The following is a 22441-nucleotide window of genomic DNA, read 5'->3' as shown; positions in this document are numbered from 1 at the left end:
TCTGCATCCATCTTAGAGAATTTATTAGCTCTGCACTTCCCTTCGCACTTTGGTGCGATTCAGTGGAGGAGGTAAAAGGAAATAAACAAACGCACTCATGATGTGTGCACACTTTATACAACAGTGGTGTATATATGTGAAAAAGAAGAGCGTGGTGTATATATGCGAGGGGAGAAATTTTGCTTGCTCTTCGTCACACAGAGGAGATGGTCATCTCTGGTTATAGATGCCGATCAATAACACATGGATCAATAAGTCCCGAGACTAACAATGGAAACAACATTTTTTTTGCAAAATTTTTTTTTATTCATCAACATAATCACCTTTTAGGGTGATACAATGGTTCCAACGTTTTTCAAATTTTTCAATACCATGTTTATAAAAAAATTTATCTTTCGCTTCAAAATAAGCTTCAGTTTCAGCGATGACCTCTTCATTTGAGCCAAATCTTTTTCCCTGGAGCATTTTTTTAAGATCAGCAAAGAGCCAGTAGTCACTAGGGGCTAAATCTGGCGAGTATGGGGGGTGGGGAAGCAGATCAAAGCCCAATTCGTTCAATTTCGCCATTGTTTTCATCGACTTGTGGCAGGGTGAATTGTCTTGATGAAAAAGGATTTTTTTCTCTGCATGTGCGGTCGTTTTTTTGTGATTTCCTCCTTCAAACGCACCAGTAATTCAATATAATAATCACTGTTGATTGATTTACCTTTTTCGAGGTAGTCAATCAAAATCACGCCATGCGTATCCCAAAAAACTGACGCCATGACTTTGCCAGCTGACTGCTGCGTTTTCGGACGCTTCGGACGGCTTTCGCCAGCTGTGCGCCACTCAGATGACTACCGCTTCGACTCTGGAGTGTAGTGATGTATCCATGTTTCGTCCATGGTCACGTAACGACGCAAGAAATCTTTTTTGTTGCGAGTAAATAGCGATAAACTGCTTTCTGAATCATCGACTCGTTGCTGTTTTTCTTCCTTCGAAAGCAATCGCGGCACCCACTTGGAAAAAAACCTTTTTCATGCTCAATTTTTCATGAAGGATAGTGAATACACTTCCATATGATATCTGTGTCATCTCAGCAATCTCACGGAGCTTCACTTTACGATCTTTCATTATAATTTTTGTCACTTCATTCACATTTTCCGGTGTAACGGCTTCCACAGGTCTACCCGAGCGTTCCGCGTCATTTGTGTCGGTACGACCACGTTTAAACTCGGCGAACCACCGACAAATCGTTGCTTTTGATGGACAAGAGTCCGGATAACATTTTTCAATCCATTGTTTCGCTTGCACGGTGTTTTTACCCATTAAAAAACAATGTTTTATCTAAACACGAAACTCGTTTTTTTTCCTGTGTACGGTTTAATAGCTTTGTTCAACTTTGACAGCTCAAATATCTCGCATTGTGAGCTCAGAAGCATTAATATCACTATTTGTAAGTATGCATGCTCCAGGCATTTCACGTGCAGCAATCATACCATTCTTTTCGAAAGCAACGGAGACTGGGTTCAATAATTCTCCGATGTAGAAGTTCTCTTTTTGGAAACTTGGTTATTGCCCCAAAGCTATCGAAGCCGAGATAGAAGTCTTAAATTCTGCCGAAGTCGCGATAGATTCCCTTCATATCAAGCACTTTGCATATGACAACTAAAAGACATCCAATATATTGGTTTAAATATGCTCATATTTAACAGGTTCCGTATTAATATTCCGAGTCAACGAGTTGAAAAGTTGAAAAAAAGCGTTCGTTTTGTCAGAGCTTCGCTTATCACAGCAAGAGCAAGATTAAGATATTTCGTTCATATCTGCCTTATTAAAGCATCTGTAGTCATTCAGTCCTCGACATGGAGATTTACGTTGATGTTCTGAGTTGAAATAATTCCGCCGGATGCCATACGGTTTGTCCGTTCGGTGAACTCATTCAACAGGGACAAGAGGATCGTAGTGTTATACTAAGCCAAGGAATCCCGAATCTCTTGGCTGCCCTGTAAGGCAATTTGACATTTCAATTCAATTTCCATGGATGATGACCGGGTAGTCATCTGGAGAGTAGAATACTACAGTATTCTATGCCAATTTTAGATCACTTAGTGGAAAAAATTCACCACATATGTTGGTATAACTAGCAAGTAATAGGTTCTAGACCTGTTTTATAGGACTACTTATGTAAATTTTGGTTTTCACTCTTTCACTCATCAACCCTTCCGAGACTATGAATTGTTTGCTATTTACAAAGTTGCTCTAAGCTGTTGCGTCATAAACACTAATGCTCTCATCGAAATCTTGCAGGCCGAACTACGAGAACACGAAAATACAGTGGAATGCATTGCCTGGGCACCTGAATCGGCTGCGGCAGCTATCAACGAAGCTGCTGGAGCAGACAACAAGAAGGGAGCACATCAGGGTCCCTTCCTCGCATCTGGATCGAGAGATAAAACCATTAGGGTAAGTTTTGTAGTATGACCGCAATTCTAAGCCTACTAACTGATTGTCACTGTTTGATTATTTACAGATTTGGGATGTCAGCTCTGGGCTGTGTCTGTTCACGCTTGTAGGCCACGATAACTGGGTACGTGGAATAGTGTTTCATCCCGGTGGCAAATACATTATTTCCGCCAGTGACGACAAGACGCTACGCGTCTGGGATTTACGCAACAAGCGCTGTATGAAGACACTGTATGCTCACTCGCACTTCTGTACATCTCTCGGTAAATACTTGAGTCAGGATTGCTTTTTTATGAATACAATAGCAACTTTTCCTATACATTCCAGATATGCATAAGTCCCATCCGTTTGTCATATCTGGCAGCGTGGATACGACAGTGAAAGTTTGGGAGTGTCGCTAAGCGAACATTCGCAGGACTTGGGTTTCCGCTGTCCGTTTTATACTAACTCGAAGTGATGGAAAAAAAGAAACAACCGAAGCAAAGTAACATAAGCAGCGCTGGTGAAATATCTATTTGGTAACGACTTTAACAACAAGCGAAAACTATACGCAAATATTCTGAATACACACATGATATGAAACAACATGGACAAACTACAATGGAAATAATACCAGTTAAATATTTAAATAGTAACTTCTTTCTTTCTTTCGTTCATTGAAACACCACATGCTGTGTCAATGTTTCAATAATATGGAGTTTGGAATAAAATGAAGCTTATAGCAGCAACAACAATACTGATTGTAGTAGTATGACACTCAGTCTAATTAAACAACAAGCATATTATCACATTATATTCTTATAATTACTATTCATAGCAAGTAGAAATCATATTGGAAGCTAGAACAGCATAAAAGTAGTAAAGTTACGATGGTAGAGATGCTTGCTTTTGGTTGAGAGTGAAGGAAGGTGCCAACTAGAAGGAACGGCCCCAGACGAACGATATCAATATGTAAACTTTACGACTCGTTAAGCTAGATCGTGAGCGTGAACAGAGAAAGTAGAGAGATCACAGCAGATTTGTTTTCAGGATGAAACGACGAATACCGAAATCGAACGAATTTGGGAAAACATTTCGGAAATGGTCGAAGGTTTGCTGATTATTTCACTCTTGTCGTGCACCGTGGCGCAAACGTTTGTTCGAGGCTCTGTATTGTTTGCCATATTGCGAGGGTAGTTTCGGAATTCGCTCGATAGATCGGAGTAATGCTAAGTTGCGACATACCGTGTATGTCGCCGGAAATTGAACGACAAGTTCTGATATGTAGATTTGAAACTCAAGTCAACTCTGGACTACAAATGTTCATTTAGCTAACGTTATATAATCTGTAATGCATTTAGCTTTCTTTCCGACGTGACCTGAAAAGCCATTGTTTGTTCTGTATAATAGTTGTTGGACATTCACCGACGACTAAATATGTTGCTCAGCGGCAAGCTGTTACAATTTGCTGTGAATTTGTTCGCTATAGTTTACACTTCGGTGTGGTCAACGTTGTTTCGTTTCCGTGTACATACACATACATTAATATACTCATAGCAAAACGTAGCTCGATTACGGGATATTTTTAGCATCTTACAAAGTTGTAAGTCGACGTCTTTTTACCTTTTTTTATCAAATTATTTACCACAACTTTGCCAGCAGTTCTAGTGACGAACACGTTCCCTCCTGTTCTCACGAACCCTATCAATCGGTTATAGGGAAGGGCAAAGTCAAATGAGAGTGCATGAGCGAGTAAACAAGCACGAGAACAACGAATGCAAAACATGTGCCGGACAAACAAGAGGAAATAATCTTCAGCAACAACTGAATCCATTCTGTAAAAAGTACCCACTATAACCGAACTTGACCTTCCTGGAAATATTTGTTTACTATGAAATGAAGAACAGGAGAGCAATGGTTACTAAGTTATTGATTATAATTGATACAAAAATATATGAAAAAATAAACTATTAACACTTTAGCTACGGCTCTAACTGGAAATATGAAAATGCTGCATTCACTAAGAAAAAAATTTTAAATTTATAAGAAAACAGGCTGAAATTTTCTTGAAGAATCGCTTCCAGCTATCGACACACCTTAAGCCTATGAAACAAATACCAACTGATTCAACTAGATTTTAATTTAAAACGATTACTGGCTTAAAATGTACTTCCGAAAAGAAGATGCGTCATTATTCGAAAATTTTCCCTCGCTGAGACGAAGAGGCATGGCATACATAGTTTATTCTAGCTGATTGTAGCGCGCAGTTGTAGCAATCGTAGCTTGTATATTATTTTGCTCAATTCCCGCACCAACGCAAAAGTTTCCTAGTTTTCTCTTAAAATTCTCTAAAAGATTTTATCAATATAGCAAAAAGTTCAGATAATTTAGTTTCGGGCTAAATATTTTGAGTCTTTATTATTATTTTTTTTTGTAAAAATGAGTGGTCTGATTCATCTTGAAGAGATCCCTTTTCAGAGTTCGACTTTTGGCAGTGAAAACACATTCGTATGTTTGGATAAAAAAAATAAATCTAGACGAATTCGATAGTAGGAAGTCACCGTTTCGACGATAACGATTTGATTTTATTTTAAGCGATCATGCAAATAAAATTTACAATCATCACTAGTCGAGTGTTACGGGTTGACAACGATGGGTTCAAATGATTCTGCATACAAACAGTAGTTATAGATCGACTCCGAGAAGTTCTCTTCAATTTGATCAACAAAATAAAATTGGCATGACAGGAATCATAGAATTCGATAGAAGATTTTAGTAGACGCAGCCTTGCAATTTTTTTTAAATAGAGTGCAAATACTTTTAGATTAGTATTACGTTTAACTTGGCGAATGAAAAAAAAACATACGAAGTAATGAAGAAGCTAGTTGCGTTTTGTTTAATACGTCTTCGACAAATAACCAATAATAATCAATCTTTTCGGAAAACAAAGCTGAATGATCGAAGACCATTTTTTGAAGTACGACCATGAAAATTATTACAACAAACACACATTTCAAGCATATTTTAACCAACAAATTCAAAAGGTTAAATCAGCATGCAACATTGCAAATTTTACATTTTCTGACAACAGCCCTTTATGTGGAAACAGCGTACTTCTCTTTGTAAATACTATTCAAAATGGTAATAATATATATTTAAAAATATCAATTTTATGTTTTCGTTGATTTTGAAAGAAATTCTTTTTTTTGTGCTTCGTATTCAGTATGGGAACCTAATGAAAGATCGAAAAACGAAAAGCGGAATAACGAAAGGCCGACGATGTTCTTACGTACCACATAAAGCCGAAGCATAATAAGCCGAAAATGATGAAACCAAATGACCAAAAGATGAAACCTAAAAAAGCCGAATCATAAGTCCAAATTCTTCCACACTCTCGTACACAGGAGCATTTGAACTCGTTGAAATAGATATTCCCACAAGAGGTGAGCAACCCGTTCGCGAACGGTTCAAAAGAACGATTTTTTCTATAAGAAAGAGTGAACTAGAGTTCTTTACAAAAGAATGATAGTTCACTATTCTTTTTAATGGAAATGGAAGCAATCGAACCTATTTTCAACAAATAAAATTTGTGGCTCTCATAATTTTCGATGAAACATACCAAATTTCAGGAGTGCGGCAGAACTGCACAACAGAACTAGTTCTTTCGGAATAACTATGAATTTCTGAACAGTTCTTCGAAACGAACGGTTTTGCCTATCTCTAATTTACACAGAGTTGAAAGAATAAAAACAAACGACCGATTTTGATATGTTTACGTTTCGTCTTTGTCTCATCAGTGCACAGCAGTTCAAATTGGACTGCTTAATGCAAAACTCGGCAGTTCAATTTGAACCGTTAAGCAGACGTAAAGTTTCAACTATTTATAGAGCACGGGGATGGCACCGTCACTGGACGGAACTGATTGAACCCAAGCAGAGATGGCATTTCACCAGAGTGATACACGCTGGCGTCAGATTCTTGTCCACACCGAGGATGCAAAAAGCGAAGCATCGCACAAAGAGGAAAGCGCACTTCTCAGTGTCGAATAAACAGCATTGGAGTGTGTGCTTGTGGTTAAAGCAACTGGCGCGAGTGAAACACATTCTCTTCGCATGAATCGCTCTCACGCGCTCTCGTCTAAATACACCCAAGTGACCACTGGCGCGTGATGGTGAGCGAACACTTCTGTGAACTTCAATTAATAGAGAGTAGATCTGGTCTTGCTATGAAAAATTTGCAAGGAAAACCGAAAATTTTACGATAAATTGTTTTATTTTGCTGATTTTGCGTGTCCAAGCTTCTTCTACGCAAACCATACACCAGAGTGCTCACCGGCGTGTACACTTCAGTGAAAGTATCTGCATCCACCTCAGAGAATTTATTAGCTAATGCTCTAGCACTTAGGTGCGATTCAGTGGAGGAGGTAAAAGGAAATAAACGCACTCATGATGCGTGCACACTTTATACAACAGTGGTGTATAGCTCTCCTTGAAGTTGTCAGTGCGAGGGGAGAAATTTTGCTTGCTCTTCGTCACACAGAGGAGATCTCTGAACCCAAGTAGCAATTAATACTTCTTAAAAATGCCATGTTTCACAATTACTACAGAATGGTTATATTTGTTGGATATGTTAGATAAATGATTTCACACGTTTTTGTAGAAAATATGAGAACCGTTCATATTACTGCTTGTAAAACCAGAAAGAATTAAGTTCTAAATCGGTTTTTATAACTGACTCTACAATAAGTTCTTTTAAGCAGTTCCATTTCCAGTTTTCACTTAAGAAATATTACTGCTGTGGAACATACCAAACAAGATACTTGTTGCACGCTTTTCCAATCGCACAATCATTGCGAGTATATAGTTATAAAATACAATACAAGAACAATGTTTGCTACTTGAGAAGGTCAACACATTTCGATGACGACGATAGTGAAAGAACTTCGAAAAGAACTGTATGAAATCGAAGGAAGTATCTTTCGGGTTTTGAGTAAGGGCCTACACGTAAATATCCGCTAACTTTGTTGAAAGTATTACTCTACACTCTTACCAGCCGCTACCTAATTTTGGATCAAAACCTACCCAAAATCAACTAAAGGTGCATCTCCCCAATTTTGGGTAACGGGTGATGACCTAAAAATTTAGGTAAATGTAAGTTATGCCATAACAAAGCACGCTACCCATTCTTACCGATCAACTCAAAGTTTTAGTAGATAATGACCTAATTTTGGGTAGCTTATAGAAGAGCTCGACAATGAGTGATTTCTCTTCAAAAATAGGTAGAAGTTTCCTCCCTTTCATCTCTGTAGCAGGGATGCCAGGTCATTTTTTCAAAAATCTGATCAACCCAAAAACCTGTCTGTGAAAATCTGTGCCCGTTTCCCGTATCCTAATAGCAGATCGAAATCAATTTGGCTCTGTACCTTTTCCCTCAACCGCTCTGTACTTTTTTTGGTGCTAAACTGTGCTTGATTTAAAAAATCTGTGATTTATTCCAGAATCTGTGAAAATCTGTGATCATTTTCAACAATCTGTGAAAATCTGTGTCATTTTTGAAATCTGTGCAGAAAATTGAAAATCTATGAAACACAGATTAATCTGTGTACCTGGCATCCCTGCTCTGTACGGATCGATTTGGTGAGCAAAAATAAGGTTCTAACACTGTTACCTGCCGTTACCTAATTTTGGGTTAAAACCTACTCAAAATCAACTAAAGTGCGTCTCCCCAATTTTGGGTAACGAGTGATGACCTCAAAATTTAGGTAAATGTAAGTTTAGTACAAGTGTTATGCCATAACAAAGCACGCTACCCATTTCTACCGATCAACTCAAAGTTTGAGTAGATAACGACCTAATTTTGGGTAGCTCATAGAGAGCTCGACAATGAGTGATTTCTCCTCAAAAAATAGGTAGCAATGATTTTCAGTGTATGGCATAACACTTGTACTAAACTTACAATTACCAAAATTTTGAGGTCATCACTCGTTACCCTAAATTGAGGAGATGCACTTTAGTTGATTTTGGGTAGGTTTTGACCCAAAATTAAGTAGCGGCTGGTAAGAGTGTGTGAAAATCGTGAGAATACCTTCTTCTCACGTTTGTTTATTGTCAAGAATATTCGAAGTGGTAAACAAACGTATGCATATTACGATGCATCATTTTTGTTTGTAATTCAGCTATATAGATTAGTTTCTTCGGGACATTACTAAAATTGTTATCATCATGGACATCCACAACGAAGTGCAGTCCACGGAGACAGATTTCGAAAAAAAGAAATTTGTTGTGCGAAATGCTGCAGACATTCAACGGGCAAAATTGGAGAAACTTATGAAAAATCCTGTGAATTGATACCATATAGTTTACATTACACATTTATAACTAGTTTATTTATATTTTAGGAGAAACCGGTCATTATACCAGAATCACCTAAAGAACGCGACTTCTCAAATGCCATTCCAACTTTCGTGCGCAACGTAATGGGATCTAGTGCAGGAGCCGGCTCTGGGGAGTTTCATGTATATCGTCATTTACGACGAAAAGAGTATGCCCGACAAAAGCATATACAGGAGAAAAGTCGTTCGGAACAGTTGGACGAAGATTTTCAACAGCGACTAGAGCAGAATCGCTTATTGGCGGAGGAAAAAACTGCTAAAAAGCGGGCGAAACGTTTGAAGAAGAAAAATAAACAGAAGGCAAATCGTGGTAAAAAACCTCGCAAGGAAAACCCAATCGAAGAAAGCGAAGACGAAGATGATGAAAAGGAGGAGGGAGAAAATTCCGACGACGCTAAGGAACAAGAACATACTGAGGATAGAAGTAATTCACGAGATGAGAACATAAATGAAGATAATATGACGAAAGAAGGATGTGCGCAAGATGAGACCACGAAAGAAAGTGTTGAAAAAGAGGTACATGCGCAAAATGAAAATGTATCAATAAAAGAGAACATTGAAGATGAAATGAAGGATATACACAAAACGAACAATGAGAATGCAGAATCCATTACAGTTCATGTAGCGGAAAATGCAACTAAGGAGTCGGAAAACATTGAACTCAACGACGAAGATAACTCCAATGTCGAACTATCTGAACATACAAAGTAATTTTCAACGTTCAAATGTAAGCTAGATGTAAAAGATTGATTTTCTCCCAAATCAAGCGAATAAATAAAATTAACTTGTTTTGATAACAAACCTAACTTTGTTTAGTTCTTAAATGCAAAAGATCGATTGTTCTGATGCAATTTTTTTGCAAAGTATAAAATAAATACGAAGTGTGAAGCGTTTGTGCTAAGTTGTTTGAAAATAACTTAATGTAATCACTCGTCAATTGCATGAATTCAAAGAACGTTATTCACAGTAGTTCCAATTGCTTTCATTTGTAAATTCCAATATTAGTAGTCATGCTTAAGATTTTTTTTAACGTAAAATTCATTGCAATTAAATTATATATTTGTCACAATACCGATCGGTGAGTTAATAGTTTTTTGGCGCAGACATGTCAGATTTGTAAATATATGTAGCAAAGCAAAGTCTACATCACTAATAGTACTGTTGTTGTACCGTTGAATTCCACTATGTTATATCACGTCATTACACTCTCACAAAGTCACTATTTTCACAGTCACTATTTTTTCGAAGGTGTATCAAACGTTATAATACAGATACGTATTTCGGAATGCTATTTGCATCCTTCTTCAGTGTATCGGTTTTATAAGTTTATTGAAAGAATGCTGCAATGAAGTTCCTTTTATACAAACTTAAGTAGGTAGAAACGTAAGTAGGTAAACCACAAAATGAAAGGTAAAAACAGGTAACAGAAAACTGGAAGAGTTAAGTGTTTTCTATGTTTGTTTTTATCTTGGATATGGGTAGTAACTGGAAAAGCCAAGAAGATCTATTCCCTTGGTCTCGGTTTAATAAAGAGATGGAGTTATTTTTGAAAATTTCTAAACTTTCTGCTGAATCTAATTTCCATGGATTGGAAATTTGTCTTAAGATTTTTATGTCATTAGTAGAGAGTTCATGATCTTCAAAAAAGGCATGTTCTGCTACTTTTGACTTGAAGTGATGTGGTAGTCCCTTTTCCAATTCTTTGGATGCTTTCGCTATTTCTGAGATATGTTCCTTGAAACGAATGTCCAGTGTTCTCTTTGTTTGTCCGATGTATATTTTATCGCAATGAGGACACGAGATTTTGTATACCCCAGACTTTTTCAAATTCTCTGTAGGATCTTTTGTAGAACCTAGTAGAGTTTTCAATTGGTAGTTCATACTGCTGAACACTAAATCTAAACCAAATTTTCTTAGTTTTGATTTTAGTGGGTGTGAAATGTTTTGATTGAAGTCCACTGATATTCTTTTAAAATTTTCAGAAGGGGGGGTCAAAGTTGTAAGTGATTGTTTTTTCAACAGTCTTAATTTTTTATCGAAGATGGTTTGAATTGTATGCTCTGGATATCCATTGAACTTTCCAATTTCGAAAATAAAGTTTTTCTCTTTTATCGCAGCATCTTTTCTAAGGGGCAAGGATAGCATTCTGTGAATCATATGGTGGAATGCTGCCATTTTGTGTTGATGGGGATGATTAGAAGTATTTGGTATGACACGGTCCGTATTGGTTGGCTTCCTATATATTTCGAAAGTTAAGGATTTTGCCTCCCGGACAATAAGAATATCCAAGAAAGGTAAACTGTTGTCTTTCTCTTCCTCATAGGTGAATTTAATATTTTTATGTAAATTATTAATTATTTCTAAAAAGTTCGATAAATCGTTGCGTTTGATGATGCAAAATATATCATCTACGTATCTCCACCAGCGATTAGGTAATAATCCCTGCTTATTTAGAAGTTCTTCAAGGTTTGCCATGAATAATTCACATAAAAACGGGGAGAGTGGATTGCCCATTGGTGCCCCTTGTAATTGTTTATAAAATTCCCCTCTGAATTTGAAATAATTTACATCCATACAAAGCCGGGTTAGAGTAAGATAAGACCGTACTTTGCATTTCCATAAACTACTACTATTTTGTTGAAGTAACCAATCTTCCAACAGATTGATTGAGTCCTTCACTGGGACACTTGGGAATAAGGCGGTTACATCGAAAGATACCATCATTTCGTCATCTTTGATATCGCCTGAATTCTGAAGTTGAGTAACGAATGTCTGTGTGTTAGGAACTGATTTACTGAAGAATTTTTTTGGCATAGATTGGAATTCTTTTACTAGCCATTTGGATATTTTTTGAGTTGGGGCCCCTACTGAAGAAATGATTTCCCTTATTTCGTTACCAGGTTTATGAACCTTTGGTAGTCCTTTTATTTTGGATAAAGAAGGGTTAGAAACTTTGAGACTACTGAGATTGATATCGAAGTTTGTTTCGAGCCCCGATCTGGAAGGATTCTAAGTGTCAGTAGGATCGTAGTCCTAGCCATGCAATAATTTTGTGCACTAAGAATCGGCTGTCAAATTTTACAAATAGAATATGATGCTTTGCTTCGTAAAACAAGATTTACAAAAGTATACAAGAAAAAGATGCCTGCAGCTTATTTTAGAAAACTGCAGATTTACAGACAAATCTGCAGACCAAGCATATCTGGACGTCATGTTAATTATTTTAAGTTTTTCAAAAAAATTAAAGCGTTCCTAGACCATTAAATGCGAAACATTAATCATTTATAGAATTTTAAGAGATAGATCATACTATTGATCGTTTTCAATAATGAGGACATTCAGTGTCTTTTCAATTGCCAAACAATATCTCAATCAAAATGTGATCGTTTGGACATTATATGCACATCATCTCGGTAAATCGTGTGATATCAACGCTAATGTGAACATGGTATCAGTACAGAGAACAGACATCGAAGTTGAGATCTCAATGTATGTGAAAAGCTTAACGGTTGCTCGGCAAAGTGATCACCAAGTAGCAATTAACCTATAGAGGCACTGAGCAACCAAGCAACCGCTTATAGACTGTATGCGTGCACAATCGTATGCAACGGTGATTTAAACGAATTTTCACTTGTATTAAACATGAAGTATTTTATTCACGCTTGTAAACTTTACTCAGGCTTGTTAAAAAAGGTTGTACGGGCTTGGATGTCTGTTCTTTGTGATATTAGGATGACAACGGAGTTTGATTCAAAAACTAGCTAAAACTACATAAGAGTGCAATGTTTTTTTTCAGATACGGCCTATGCGGCATACCTTCTTCCATTACCTGACACCAGTGCAAAGACTGTCAGTTCAAAATCTTTCAAAAATTATTATTGCGACCATGTGAGAGCGGTCTGTTTACTTCACGATCTTCGTCCGATAGTGCGGTCGCGTGTTGCATAATTATTGTCTGAAACCTTCACAATTCTTTTCTTTTGCGAAATTCAAGCGTGAGTAGATTCAAACAACGAAAAACTAACCGTTGTCATACATTTCTGTTTATTTTTCTAGTTCGTTTATTATTTAATAATCGCCTTGATTGTGAAATTAATTAAAGCACTGTCTCGGAAATCGTCGGTAATCCTGACAGCTCCTTCGATGCGAGTGTGGTAGTGTTATAGATTCTCTTTTCAACTCTCAACGAGTTTCAGCTAGCTCGCACATTCAAAGTGCATTTGAGCCGCTAGTTCGGTTTGTTCGTCTCGTTTCGAAGGAAGTGTTCTTTCGTGTTCGGAACGTACGATTTTGTGGATTCTTCCAATCGGTGCAAATTGTGCTAGAAGTGGTTTGTCGTTCGGCTAGTCTGGAAACGGTGCTAAACATTGCCTATGTGATAAGGAGTGGCAAGTGCGAGTATCACCAATCTTAACTTTTCGTCTGGCATTAGTTCAAACCCAATGGCCCTTGGAACAGAGGAATCGGCACCGGTTTCAACTGCGACCAAAGGTGGACCTCCTGCAAACATCACGGAATCGAAGAAAAAAGGTAAGTCACGAGTTGCTACGGCACAAGAAGACCAGATTAAATCCCAGCCGCATGTGAATGAAATTTTGGAATTCACTCGGTAAATTTTTATGGTAGGCTCTCAACCAATAGCTAATCAATAATTGAAACGATTGGAGCGCTATTCCTAGACAACAGAAGAAGGACCTCCCTGCTTTGAGATTTGTTGGGCTAAAAGGACTGTTCTTCGGAAACACATGCATCGATATATGGTAGTCATATAATCGGTTACGTAACGACCTCCCGTAAGTCGGAAAACTGACTTCACACTATGCGGCTTTGACGTCTAGCTCTCTTTCGTTGTTGCGAAGAGACAAAATTCGGCTGGATTCCGGTCGCAATTGTCATTCTGGTCAGCTAAGTTAAACGTTGACAAAGAAAAACGGCTCGGGTGTAGATTACCTCTGTATCACTCCGGAAGCATTTGTTGTACCCAAAACAAAAAATTTAGTGAGGCGATAATCATCCTGATGCTGGGAGATGGAATTTTCAATTCGGACTTTTTCCATACGGCAGAGAGTATTGAGAGTTATAATTTATGTCTTCGCTCTCCACATACTGTAACAAATGGCAGTGTGAGCAGATTTATGAAAATGTCATGATTTGTTCGAGTTGATGTTTCACGAGAACGACAATTTTCTGATTATAGGGCTGCTTTACACGAGACAATATTATTGTCAATACAAGGAGTATTGACAATACTTTTGATCGTGTAATGGAAACTTCATTGGATTGACGAAAATATTGTCAAAAAATCAAAACTGCTCATCAATCCGACAATACTTTCTCTCCAGAGAAGAAACTATCAAATATGTGCAATGAACTCTCCTCTCAATGTTTCAATGTTCAGTTGCAATATTTGAAGCTTCAAACGCTTGATTTGTTCGAAAAATGCGGACTCAAGTTACCAAGTCAATTGGATTGACGGTATTGACAATACTTTGGATTGACAATAATATTGTCACGTGTAAGGGCTACTATATTCCGCTTAATGAAACATTGTACACGTTCATTCAATGTTACTCTCAAATGAGTAATTTGTACTCACTTTGGCTAATTTAATTCAAATGTCAAAAGTGAGTATTATTGATTTATGGCGTTTTCGTTTTTAACTTTCACTACACCGGTGCAGTGCTACACTGAGGCATGAATAAACGAACAAAAACGACGAAAACATAAACAGTATCCATTGACTACAATAAACGATTCCATTGCACAGAGCTACACACTTAAATTTTTTAGCTGAGTCTCGGCAAAAAAATGCCGAGATTCACACAGCCGAGTAATCAGCAATCATCTCGGCAAAAATAAAATTACTGAGCGTCTCGGCATCCTAAAATTTGACAAACGTCAAATATTGCCGAAATCGTCAGCATAAGATTTACTGTTTGCTCAGTGAAACGTTCACTGAATATTCGGCAATCCAATAAAACGAAAAAATGAAAAAAATTAATTACCGAATCATCAGTAATTAAAAATCTAGTCAATTAATTTTGTTTGTATTTTCTCAACATTATAAACACGTCATTCAGGATAAAAAATTCATTTTATTAACACTTAAAGGAGGCTTACAAATTTGTTGCCAGTAGTGCTTAAAGCCTACCTGAAAACATGTAGCATAAATAAAAAGCGGCGTTTCCAGATGCGGCCACCTTGAGTCGAGCTGGAAATATGAAAATAAAAATATATATTGATTTTTGGCTTACAAAAATGTTCAATATTTAATGATGCATATACGGTATTGTTCAAAAAATAAACTTATTTTGATCTATTGAATTATTCCATGCATTGGGTTATTTTTTCGCATGTCCCCCAAAGTTTTGTTTCGAGGACGCTTTGAGCCCCGTGTTGGGTGTTTTTTCCTTATAATCGCGAGTGCTCTGATAAAGTCGCTTTTTATAAAGCGAAACATGTCACTATATTTATTCAATATTTTTACTTGCAAGTGGTTCCACACTTCTTCGAAGATTATCCATTTTTTCACTCGAGAATTTCATTAGAAAATAATCGCACAATGCGAAGCGAAAATGTAACGCGGCAATAAATGACAGCTGTCGTGCTGAATCTCGGCAACAGCTAGCGCATATTCCGAAATCTCGTCAAACGTCTCTGCTGATGTCGGCATATCTGTTGTTTACTGATAAATTCAGCAAGCAATTATGCCAAATTTCGGCAAAGTGAAGCATTTTACCGAAATATCAGTGAATGCATTTAACGAAGCTCAGAAACATGCGTATTGATTACTGAGCAATCAGCAAATTTACGTGTTGCTGATCAGTTTCGGCATTTTATTATGCCGAGCTCAAGAAATGGTTTTAAGTGTGTACACCAATCTTTTGATGAGTGCTACACCAGTGGTACCGGTGCAGAAAAAGTGTAGCACTGGTGTAGTGCGATTGGTAAAAACGAACGGTTTCAGTGCAACTTTCGCTACACCAGCGAAGCGCAATTTAAAAACGAAAACGACATTAGAAGACTGAGTAACTTCTACTCAGTTTTTAAATTAACAACAATTTTAACTCACAGTGCTTTGAATATGTTGTGTGAAAATTTACGGTAATTGAACTTTTCCCTTTGTCGGAGGCGGAACCAGATTATAAGGGCACATTATCGAAATGCTTACTATACACCTCAAAGCAATTCGCGCAGGTTGTAGACGGTAAGAAAGTGTTCAGTCATATAGCAAGTATTTTATTTATTTTTTTCTGTATAAGAATACATCAGAGCATTTCTACGTATGCTGTACAAAATGCCAGGACGTGGGCAATGTAGGAAGACAGACGAATCCTTTCCCATGACCGATGAACAGGTAGCGGCTTTCTTCATTCGTTGGATAGAAGTAAATATTTGTTTAAAGCAAAGAATTCCTTATTCAATTCGAATGATATTGAGTAATATTTACTCACTCGAGCCAATTTTCACATTTGTAGCATTGAGTGAATGTTACTTAGAATTTGACAAATACCTTATTTACTCAAAAGTGAGTAAACAAGCTTTACTCATTATAGAGTAGTTCCACTTCTAACGAAAGTGAGTGAAATTATACTCACTTTAGAGTAACATTGAACGAGCGTGAAAGGACATTATTTGTCGAACGGAATGATACATTTGAAAGACTACACACTTAATTATTTAGTTCAAATCTTTGCAAACTTTTCATAAGGCCACATTACTCGGCCTTCAGTCAACGGGTTGCGATATAGTTGAATTGTCATGTGCATATATATTTGGTTGGAAACCATTTTTAAGCTCGGTGACTTGCTATATCAACGCTTGTCAGATGCTATATTTACACTCTTTTCATTTCTTGTTTTGTTGCACCAGCACCAACATAAGCAAACTGTTTTACTCTTCTCACAAAGAAAACCGATGCAATAATTGTTAAAATGATTTTTGAACCTATGTCCGGAGGGTCAAATGTGTCGTACTATTCTACTCAGATTGTCGAGATCGTAAAATGTATATGTATGCGTGTGTGATAAATAATATCACTCAGATATCTGAACCGATTTTTACAAACTCAGATTCATCTGATACTCATATGTTGCCATAGAAAGTTTCTGAATTTCATCTAAATTTGACCTCCGGCTCTGAAATTCATATAATGTATTGAAAGATCCTAGGATCTCGTTAAAAATTTCTAGTTTTCATCCAGATTCCGCTGGCTAAATTACTGAGAGTTTAGTGTAAAAGATTCATTTCAAGAGTGTTTTTCCATGTGAAGTGGAAACGAGTTCCTTAAAATTGGTTAATAACGAGTTCCTTAAAATTTGTTTGCGACCCAATTTCTGGTTCAGGAAACATGGAGATTTAAAAAAAATTAAAATTGAACTCACTTCATTTTCTCATAGCTGACTTAGTCGATTTTTACTAACATATATTTAAATGAAAGGTTTCTCTGCCTTATACAAGCAAAGCAAAGTCTTGGCATTACATTCCTTTTGTGGAATTTGGCCTTTCTGTTTCAACAGACTTCGCAGCCGATTCTTAGCATGCAGAATCATTGCATGGCTAGTACTATGGATCCTACTGTCACTATGAATCCTTCCAGGTAGGGGCTCGAACATACGACACCTGGCTTGCAACAAGACCAGCGTCCTATGCATTGAACCGCCAACCCGGGTTCTTATATAAACACATCATATTTAATACTGATTTTTTTCTTAAGTTTCGCCTTCGGCTCATCCGTGCATAAAGCAATTCAAATTGAAATGCCATCTCAGCCTAGAAGTTAAATTAAAACCGCTAAGAAGACGCAACGTTTACACTGTTTATGTAACGATATTCATGTTTAATTTGATGAAACCTACAGTGACATATATAAGAATATGAAGAATATGAGGAAGGCAGCATTGAGTACTAAGTGGATTTAAGAAAGGTTTTTTTACTCACAGAAAATCCAGCCGCATTTAGTGACCGTTTTTTGTAGTTTGGTAGGAATCACGCAATCTTTTTGTTTAAGAAAAACCAAATAAAAACAAACAAAATTCAATTATTTCAAGCTGAAATAAAAATAATGACGTAAAAAATTTAGGTTTCCTTTTCAGCTGTCAGACTGTCTTTTGCATCGCATTGTTGTTCCGTTTGACGATGATCCAATATTTTTGTATTCGGCTGAAGTCTGAGTTGTTAGGAAGATTCATATCCTTGGCCGTCGACTGGATATTGTTAGCGTCATATCACTCATGTGGACTTTTTCTGTAATGACAAGATGCTTAATCCAGCCAAAACAGAACGGAACAAAGTAAAAGATGTTTTGTCAGCCACTGCCGAGCAAAAATTTCCTGATTGATAAACTCCAATACGAAGTGCTCGTGATGTAAATGTCACCTTTCAACGGAATAATGAGCAATATCATGGAACAGAATGGATTGATCATGCAAACAAACTACTTATAACTACTTTTCTTTACGTTTCGTCTTAGACTCGTCAGTGCAGAGCAGTTCAAATTGAATTGCTTAATGCAAACTTAAACAGTTCAACTTGAACCGCTAAGCAGACGTAAAGTTAATGCTATTTGCAAAACATTTATTAATTGGCACCGAAGTGCCATGTCTTTGCTGACGTGCCAAACGAAAACGTTATTTGCGGCTAATACTGGCCGATTCAGGTATGGTCATTTAGGGGTAAACCTAAGTTTGTGCTCGTCAGTGCAGAGCAGTTCAAATTTAACTCAACTTTACGTCTGCTTAGCGGTTCAAGTTGAACTGTTTAAGTTTGCGAGTCTAAGACGAAACGTAAAGAAAAGTAAAAACGGTTATGTGCTCTAAGCACAAACTTAGGTTTACCCCTAAATGATACTTATAACTGTTCAATTTATGTTCATTCAGTTCACTTTGTGACGATATGTTAATTTCGTACATATTTACGGCAAACAATTGTCGATAGTTAAACTGATTTGCCATAATGTCTCGTTATGTAAAAGGCTCAAAGACTGATGTGACTCACTGACAAAATCATTAAGGCTCGAATATTGCTGATGTCGTGTTTAACTAATTTTGACCCAGTGATTGTTTTAAATTTTTCAAGCTTTTCACAGTTGTCGGCCATGAGTAGTTTTGATGCACTCACCAAGTAGCCACAAGTGTTTCCATAAGGAGTTAAATTTTATCCAGACAAATTTCTCCAATTATACTGTTTTAAATGTGAAAATTTATTTAACTTGGACGTGCTTTATCATAAATGTTCGACGCAGGAATCAATAGATTAAGATTAATCATCCCAGGCTTACGGTTGATTGCCTAAGTGCGGTAGGATTCTATACCCCTGATGCGTATATGCACTGACTAAAGCTAATATAGGAAGAAACGAGAAACGACGTTGCTTTGTCATGTTTAGTCGACCCAGTTCTTCCTTTAGCAAATGTTATTTGATTATGCGATTAACGTGATTAAACTCTACTAGGTATGGGTGAGTCTGTTTGGTTTCTGTTTGTTTCCATTTCAACTTCCCATCTCGAATGGCTCCCGAGTGGAATCACTTCATTGCAGGAAGTAGGAATGGTATTCATTATTTACTCACGGTATTTGTCAGTCTGTTTTTCATGTGGATATCGCAGGTATACCATCTACCAGATTTATCGCTGGCCTAGCATAAGTCTTGGCATCAGATATACTTCAGTATTGCGAAGACATATAGCTTCTTCGAAGATTTTACCAGTCGGTAGAACGGCGATTTAATTTGGTATTATTGTTCTCGGTATTCAATAGGAGCAGTATTTACTCGAAAATTAATGTATAGTAGGGTTATAGTGCTAATAGTCATCTCATTCGTAGACTCGCCATTTTATTTTGCGGACGTACAATCAACTAATTTTAATATAATCGGATACAAAATCTTCACTCCGGCTCTGTGTGTATGTGTGTATGAATGTATGTATGTTTGTATGTATGTATGTATGTATATATGTGTGTATGTGACAAATAATGTCACTTAATTTTTTCAGAGATGGAACCGATTTTCACAAACCCAGATTCAAATGAAGGGTCTTATAATCCCATAGACTGCTATCAAATTTTATCCCGATCTGACTTCCGGTTCCGGAACTACAAGGAAATATGTGAAAATTTAAAAACAAATGCGCACTCAACTTTCTCGGAAATTTCATAACCGATTTTCACAAACTAAGAAGCAAATAAAAGGTTTTGGAATTCTTTAAAAAGTCCCCGAAAAGTTGATCCGACTTCCAATTCCGATACAACAGTGCGATTAGTGAGAATTTTAAATTTCATGAGTATTTTTTCGCAAGCGCTTGCGAAACGAGGTGCACATTTTTATAAAACTTATTGCTAAATTCATCTAGTTAGCAGATCTCGTTAGTTAGTGAATACATAAAACTACTTTGGGACTACTAGTTCCCTGTTTTCACTTTCGAAGGCACCGATAATAGTGAAGAAAAGCTCCAAAAACGGAACTCACTTCGATATTTCATCAACGGTTAAACCGATTTTCATGAATCATGATTGTCCTAAAATATACTGTGCAATTTCATACAGATCCGACTTCCGGTTCCGGATTGTCATTCAAAATGACGATGCAAAACTGGTACGCGTCGGTACGTGCGGCTTTGCTCCGTTCCCAGTGTACTTTGTTCAATTTCGCATGGCGTGCACTCGACTTTCTGGGACTGGGAATTTTGAAGACCCAGAAAGTCGATTGAAAAAAAAAATTTTTTTCGAGATGACACTAAATCTCGACGTTTCATGCAATTCTAAGACTTTCGGCATCAAGATTTTTTTTTTCGATTTCGGAAGTTTCATGTACCCCAAACGCCCATCGTCTGTTACAGACCTGGGTGCTCTTCTGGATTCCAAGTTAAATTTTAAGGAGCAGGAGTTTTGTGGCAGACCTACTCTAGTCGCGAATCTATCTCTGGATGCACTCAATTATTCCTAAAATATCGGCAAAGGCATGGCTCAGGGGCCTGGATATGAGTAGGGACTTAATTCGTGTGATGTCCAGACTAATGTCCAATCACTACACGTTAAATGCACATCTCCTTTGAATTGGATTTTCAGAGACTAATCATTGTTCTTGTGGCGAAGGTTATCGCGATATTGATCATGTCGTTTGGACATGCGTGGTGTATCGTGATGTCAGATCTTAACTAATAAATTCCTTGCGTACCCAAGGTAGACTATCCGATGTCCCAGTACCAACATACTAATATGATATTCGAAATGTGTTAGGTTTATAGTACTATGTATTGTGGATGCCACGGCGAAGAAAAACTTATGTATATTGCCTATGAGATAAACGTATTTGTGGAAAAAAAGGCGCTCTCTCAGAAAACAAATGCTAAACAGGAGCCGATGAATAATTGAAACTAAAATTAAAAACTACAAGGATCAGCCCCATGGGGTTGTTCGAGCCGTTGATGTGGAACAAGGCAACCAAAATTTCCAATGATTGACATTTTCAATTAATCGTCACACTTTTGAATCCGCAAATGCACAAGAGTCTGCATAGATTGATCCTTATTAGGAATCAACACCGAACACGCGAACCCAGAATATAGACTCTATTTATCGTGATTTGTATTTGTTTCGTAGACGACGAAATTACATCAATAGCCCAAATGTATACAATTAAATGTTTGTACATGCTTGCGATACGGATATCGATATTTAAGCTTCTCTTCACCAAGCTTGTGTTCAAGTTTTGAATGCAAAGTTATTTTTATAGCGTATCTCTACCATTACTACCATTTTGCGATTTCGGTTTAAGCGATAAAATATTTCTCATTATCAATCGAGTTCATCTTATATAAATTAAAAATTAGTTTTATGCACTCAAAATTTATCCTGGGGTAGTTGTCAATTTCTCAGGCGAAACGACATAACATGGGATTTCATCCAATCTTGCATGACACAAGATCAGAGCATACGAATTAAAGCTTCAAATCGTTTATGGCACTTTTTGTCTTGCTGTGTAGCAACAACCTACCTCTAGCAAGCTACGCATAAGACTGAAACGTTAGCTATTTTTTTTATTAATCTTATTTTTGTGTATTTTTTTTTTTTGTGTATTACATCAACATTTTACAGTACAAGTGTTTTGACCCTTTGGCCTTTCATCTTTGTTGTTCATACGATTCGTTATTAATATTAGGTGTTTTAGTTACTCTTGTTTTACATACTAATGTTTAATCATAATATTTATTTTAATTATTTATAAAATGTCTATCTACTTATAACTATCCCTAACCTAAAACGTACAAATTTTGAATTATTTGTATTTCAGAGATTGAGCACCTCTCTTCAAATTTCGTGCAGTATTGTTCGAATTTTTGTTCTAGTATATCCAGTGAGGCCATCTCATGTACTTCACTAGTCCTTGTCCAAGGGGGTAGATTTGGAATCATCTTTAAGATCTTACTTTGAATGCGTTGAAGCCTAAGTTTGTGTGTTCGTGCACAACCCCGCCAAACAGGGACTGCGTATTCAATTGCGGGGTAGATGATTTGTTTATAGACAGCCATCTGATTCTTCAGGCATAGTTTAGATGTTCTACAAATCAGCGGATACAGAGACCTAATGAGTATGCTGCATTTTTGAACGATTTTGTCAACATGTGACC

The 22441-nt window shown here is 37.0% G+C and overlaps 3 protein-coding genes across 5 annotated transcripts in view; all 3 read left to right on the top strand.

The window, feature by feature from the left end:
* The window catches only part of LOC131438154 (lissencephaly-1 homolog), a 147978-nt gene extending 142386 nt beyond the window's left edge, over window positions 1–5592 (top strand). For both annotated transcript variants that reach the window (XM_058607985.1, XM_058607986.1), the window contains exons 5-7: window positions 2290–2445; window positions 2513–2708; window positions 2773–5592. In XM_058607985.1, the coding sequence (XP_058463968.1) occupies window positions 2290–2445; window positions 2513–2708; window positions 2773–2846 (426 nt within the window). In that variant the 3' untranslated portion in view covers window positions 2847–5592. The remainder of the gene's footprint in view (window positions 1–2289; window positions 2446–2512; window positions 2709–2772) is intronic.
* Window positions 5593–8541: 2949 nt separating this feature from the next.
* Window positions 8542–9616, top strand: LOC131438725 (PRKR-interacting protein 1 homolog). Its single transcript, XM_058608936.1, has 2 exons — window positions 8542–8762; window positions 8822–9616. Exons 1-2 carry the CDS (start codon window positions 8646–8648, stop codon window positions 9524–9526), a joined length of 822 nt encoding a protein of 273 aa, XP_058464919.1. The 5' UTR covers window positions 8542–8645; the 3' UTR covers window positions 9527–9616.
* Window positions 9617–12700: 3084 nt separating this feature from the next.
* Window positions 12701–22441, top strand: part of LOC131434766 (clustered mitochondria protein homolog) — a 30633-nt gene continuing 20892 nt past the window's right edge. Inside the window, exons 1-2 of one of the 2 annotated variants that reach the window (XM_058601856.1) lie at window positions 12701–12810; window positions 12872–13345. In XM_058601856.1, the coding sequence (XP_058457839.1) occupies window positions 13258–13345 (88 nt within the window). In that variant the 5' untranslated portion in view covers window positions 12701–12810; window positions 12872–13257. Of the gene's footprint in view, window positions 13346–22441 lie in introns of both variants that reach the window. The other variant, XM_058601855.1, reaches the window with a different exon arrangement.

The sequence above is a fragment of the Malaya genurostris genome, chromosome 3 (genome assembly GCF_030247185.1).
Source record: "Malaya genurostris strain Urasoe2022 chromosome 3, Malgen_1.1, whole genome shotgun sequence".
Classification (NCBI taxonomy): domain Eukaryota; kingdom Metazoa; phylum Arthropoda; class Insecta; order Diptera; family Culicidae; genus Malaya; species Malaya genurostris.
Note: the sequence above shows the minus strand (reverse complement) of the source record. Positions and strands in the feature narration are given on the sequence as shown.

Excerpts from the sequence above, each read along its gene's own strand:
- LOC131438725 (XM_058608936.1), top strand. The coding sequence starts at position 8,646 with ATGGACATCCACAACGAAGTGCAGTCCACGGAGACAGATTTCGAAAAA. Across the intron at positions 8,763-8,821 it reads AGAAACTTATGAAAAATCCT|GAGAAACCGGTCATTATACC; the intron begins GTGAATTGATAC and ends TTTATATTTTAG.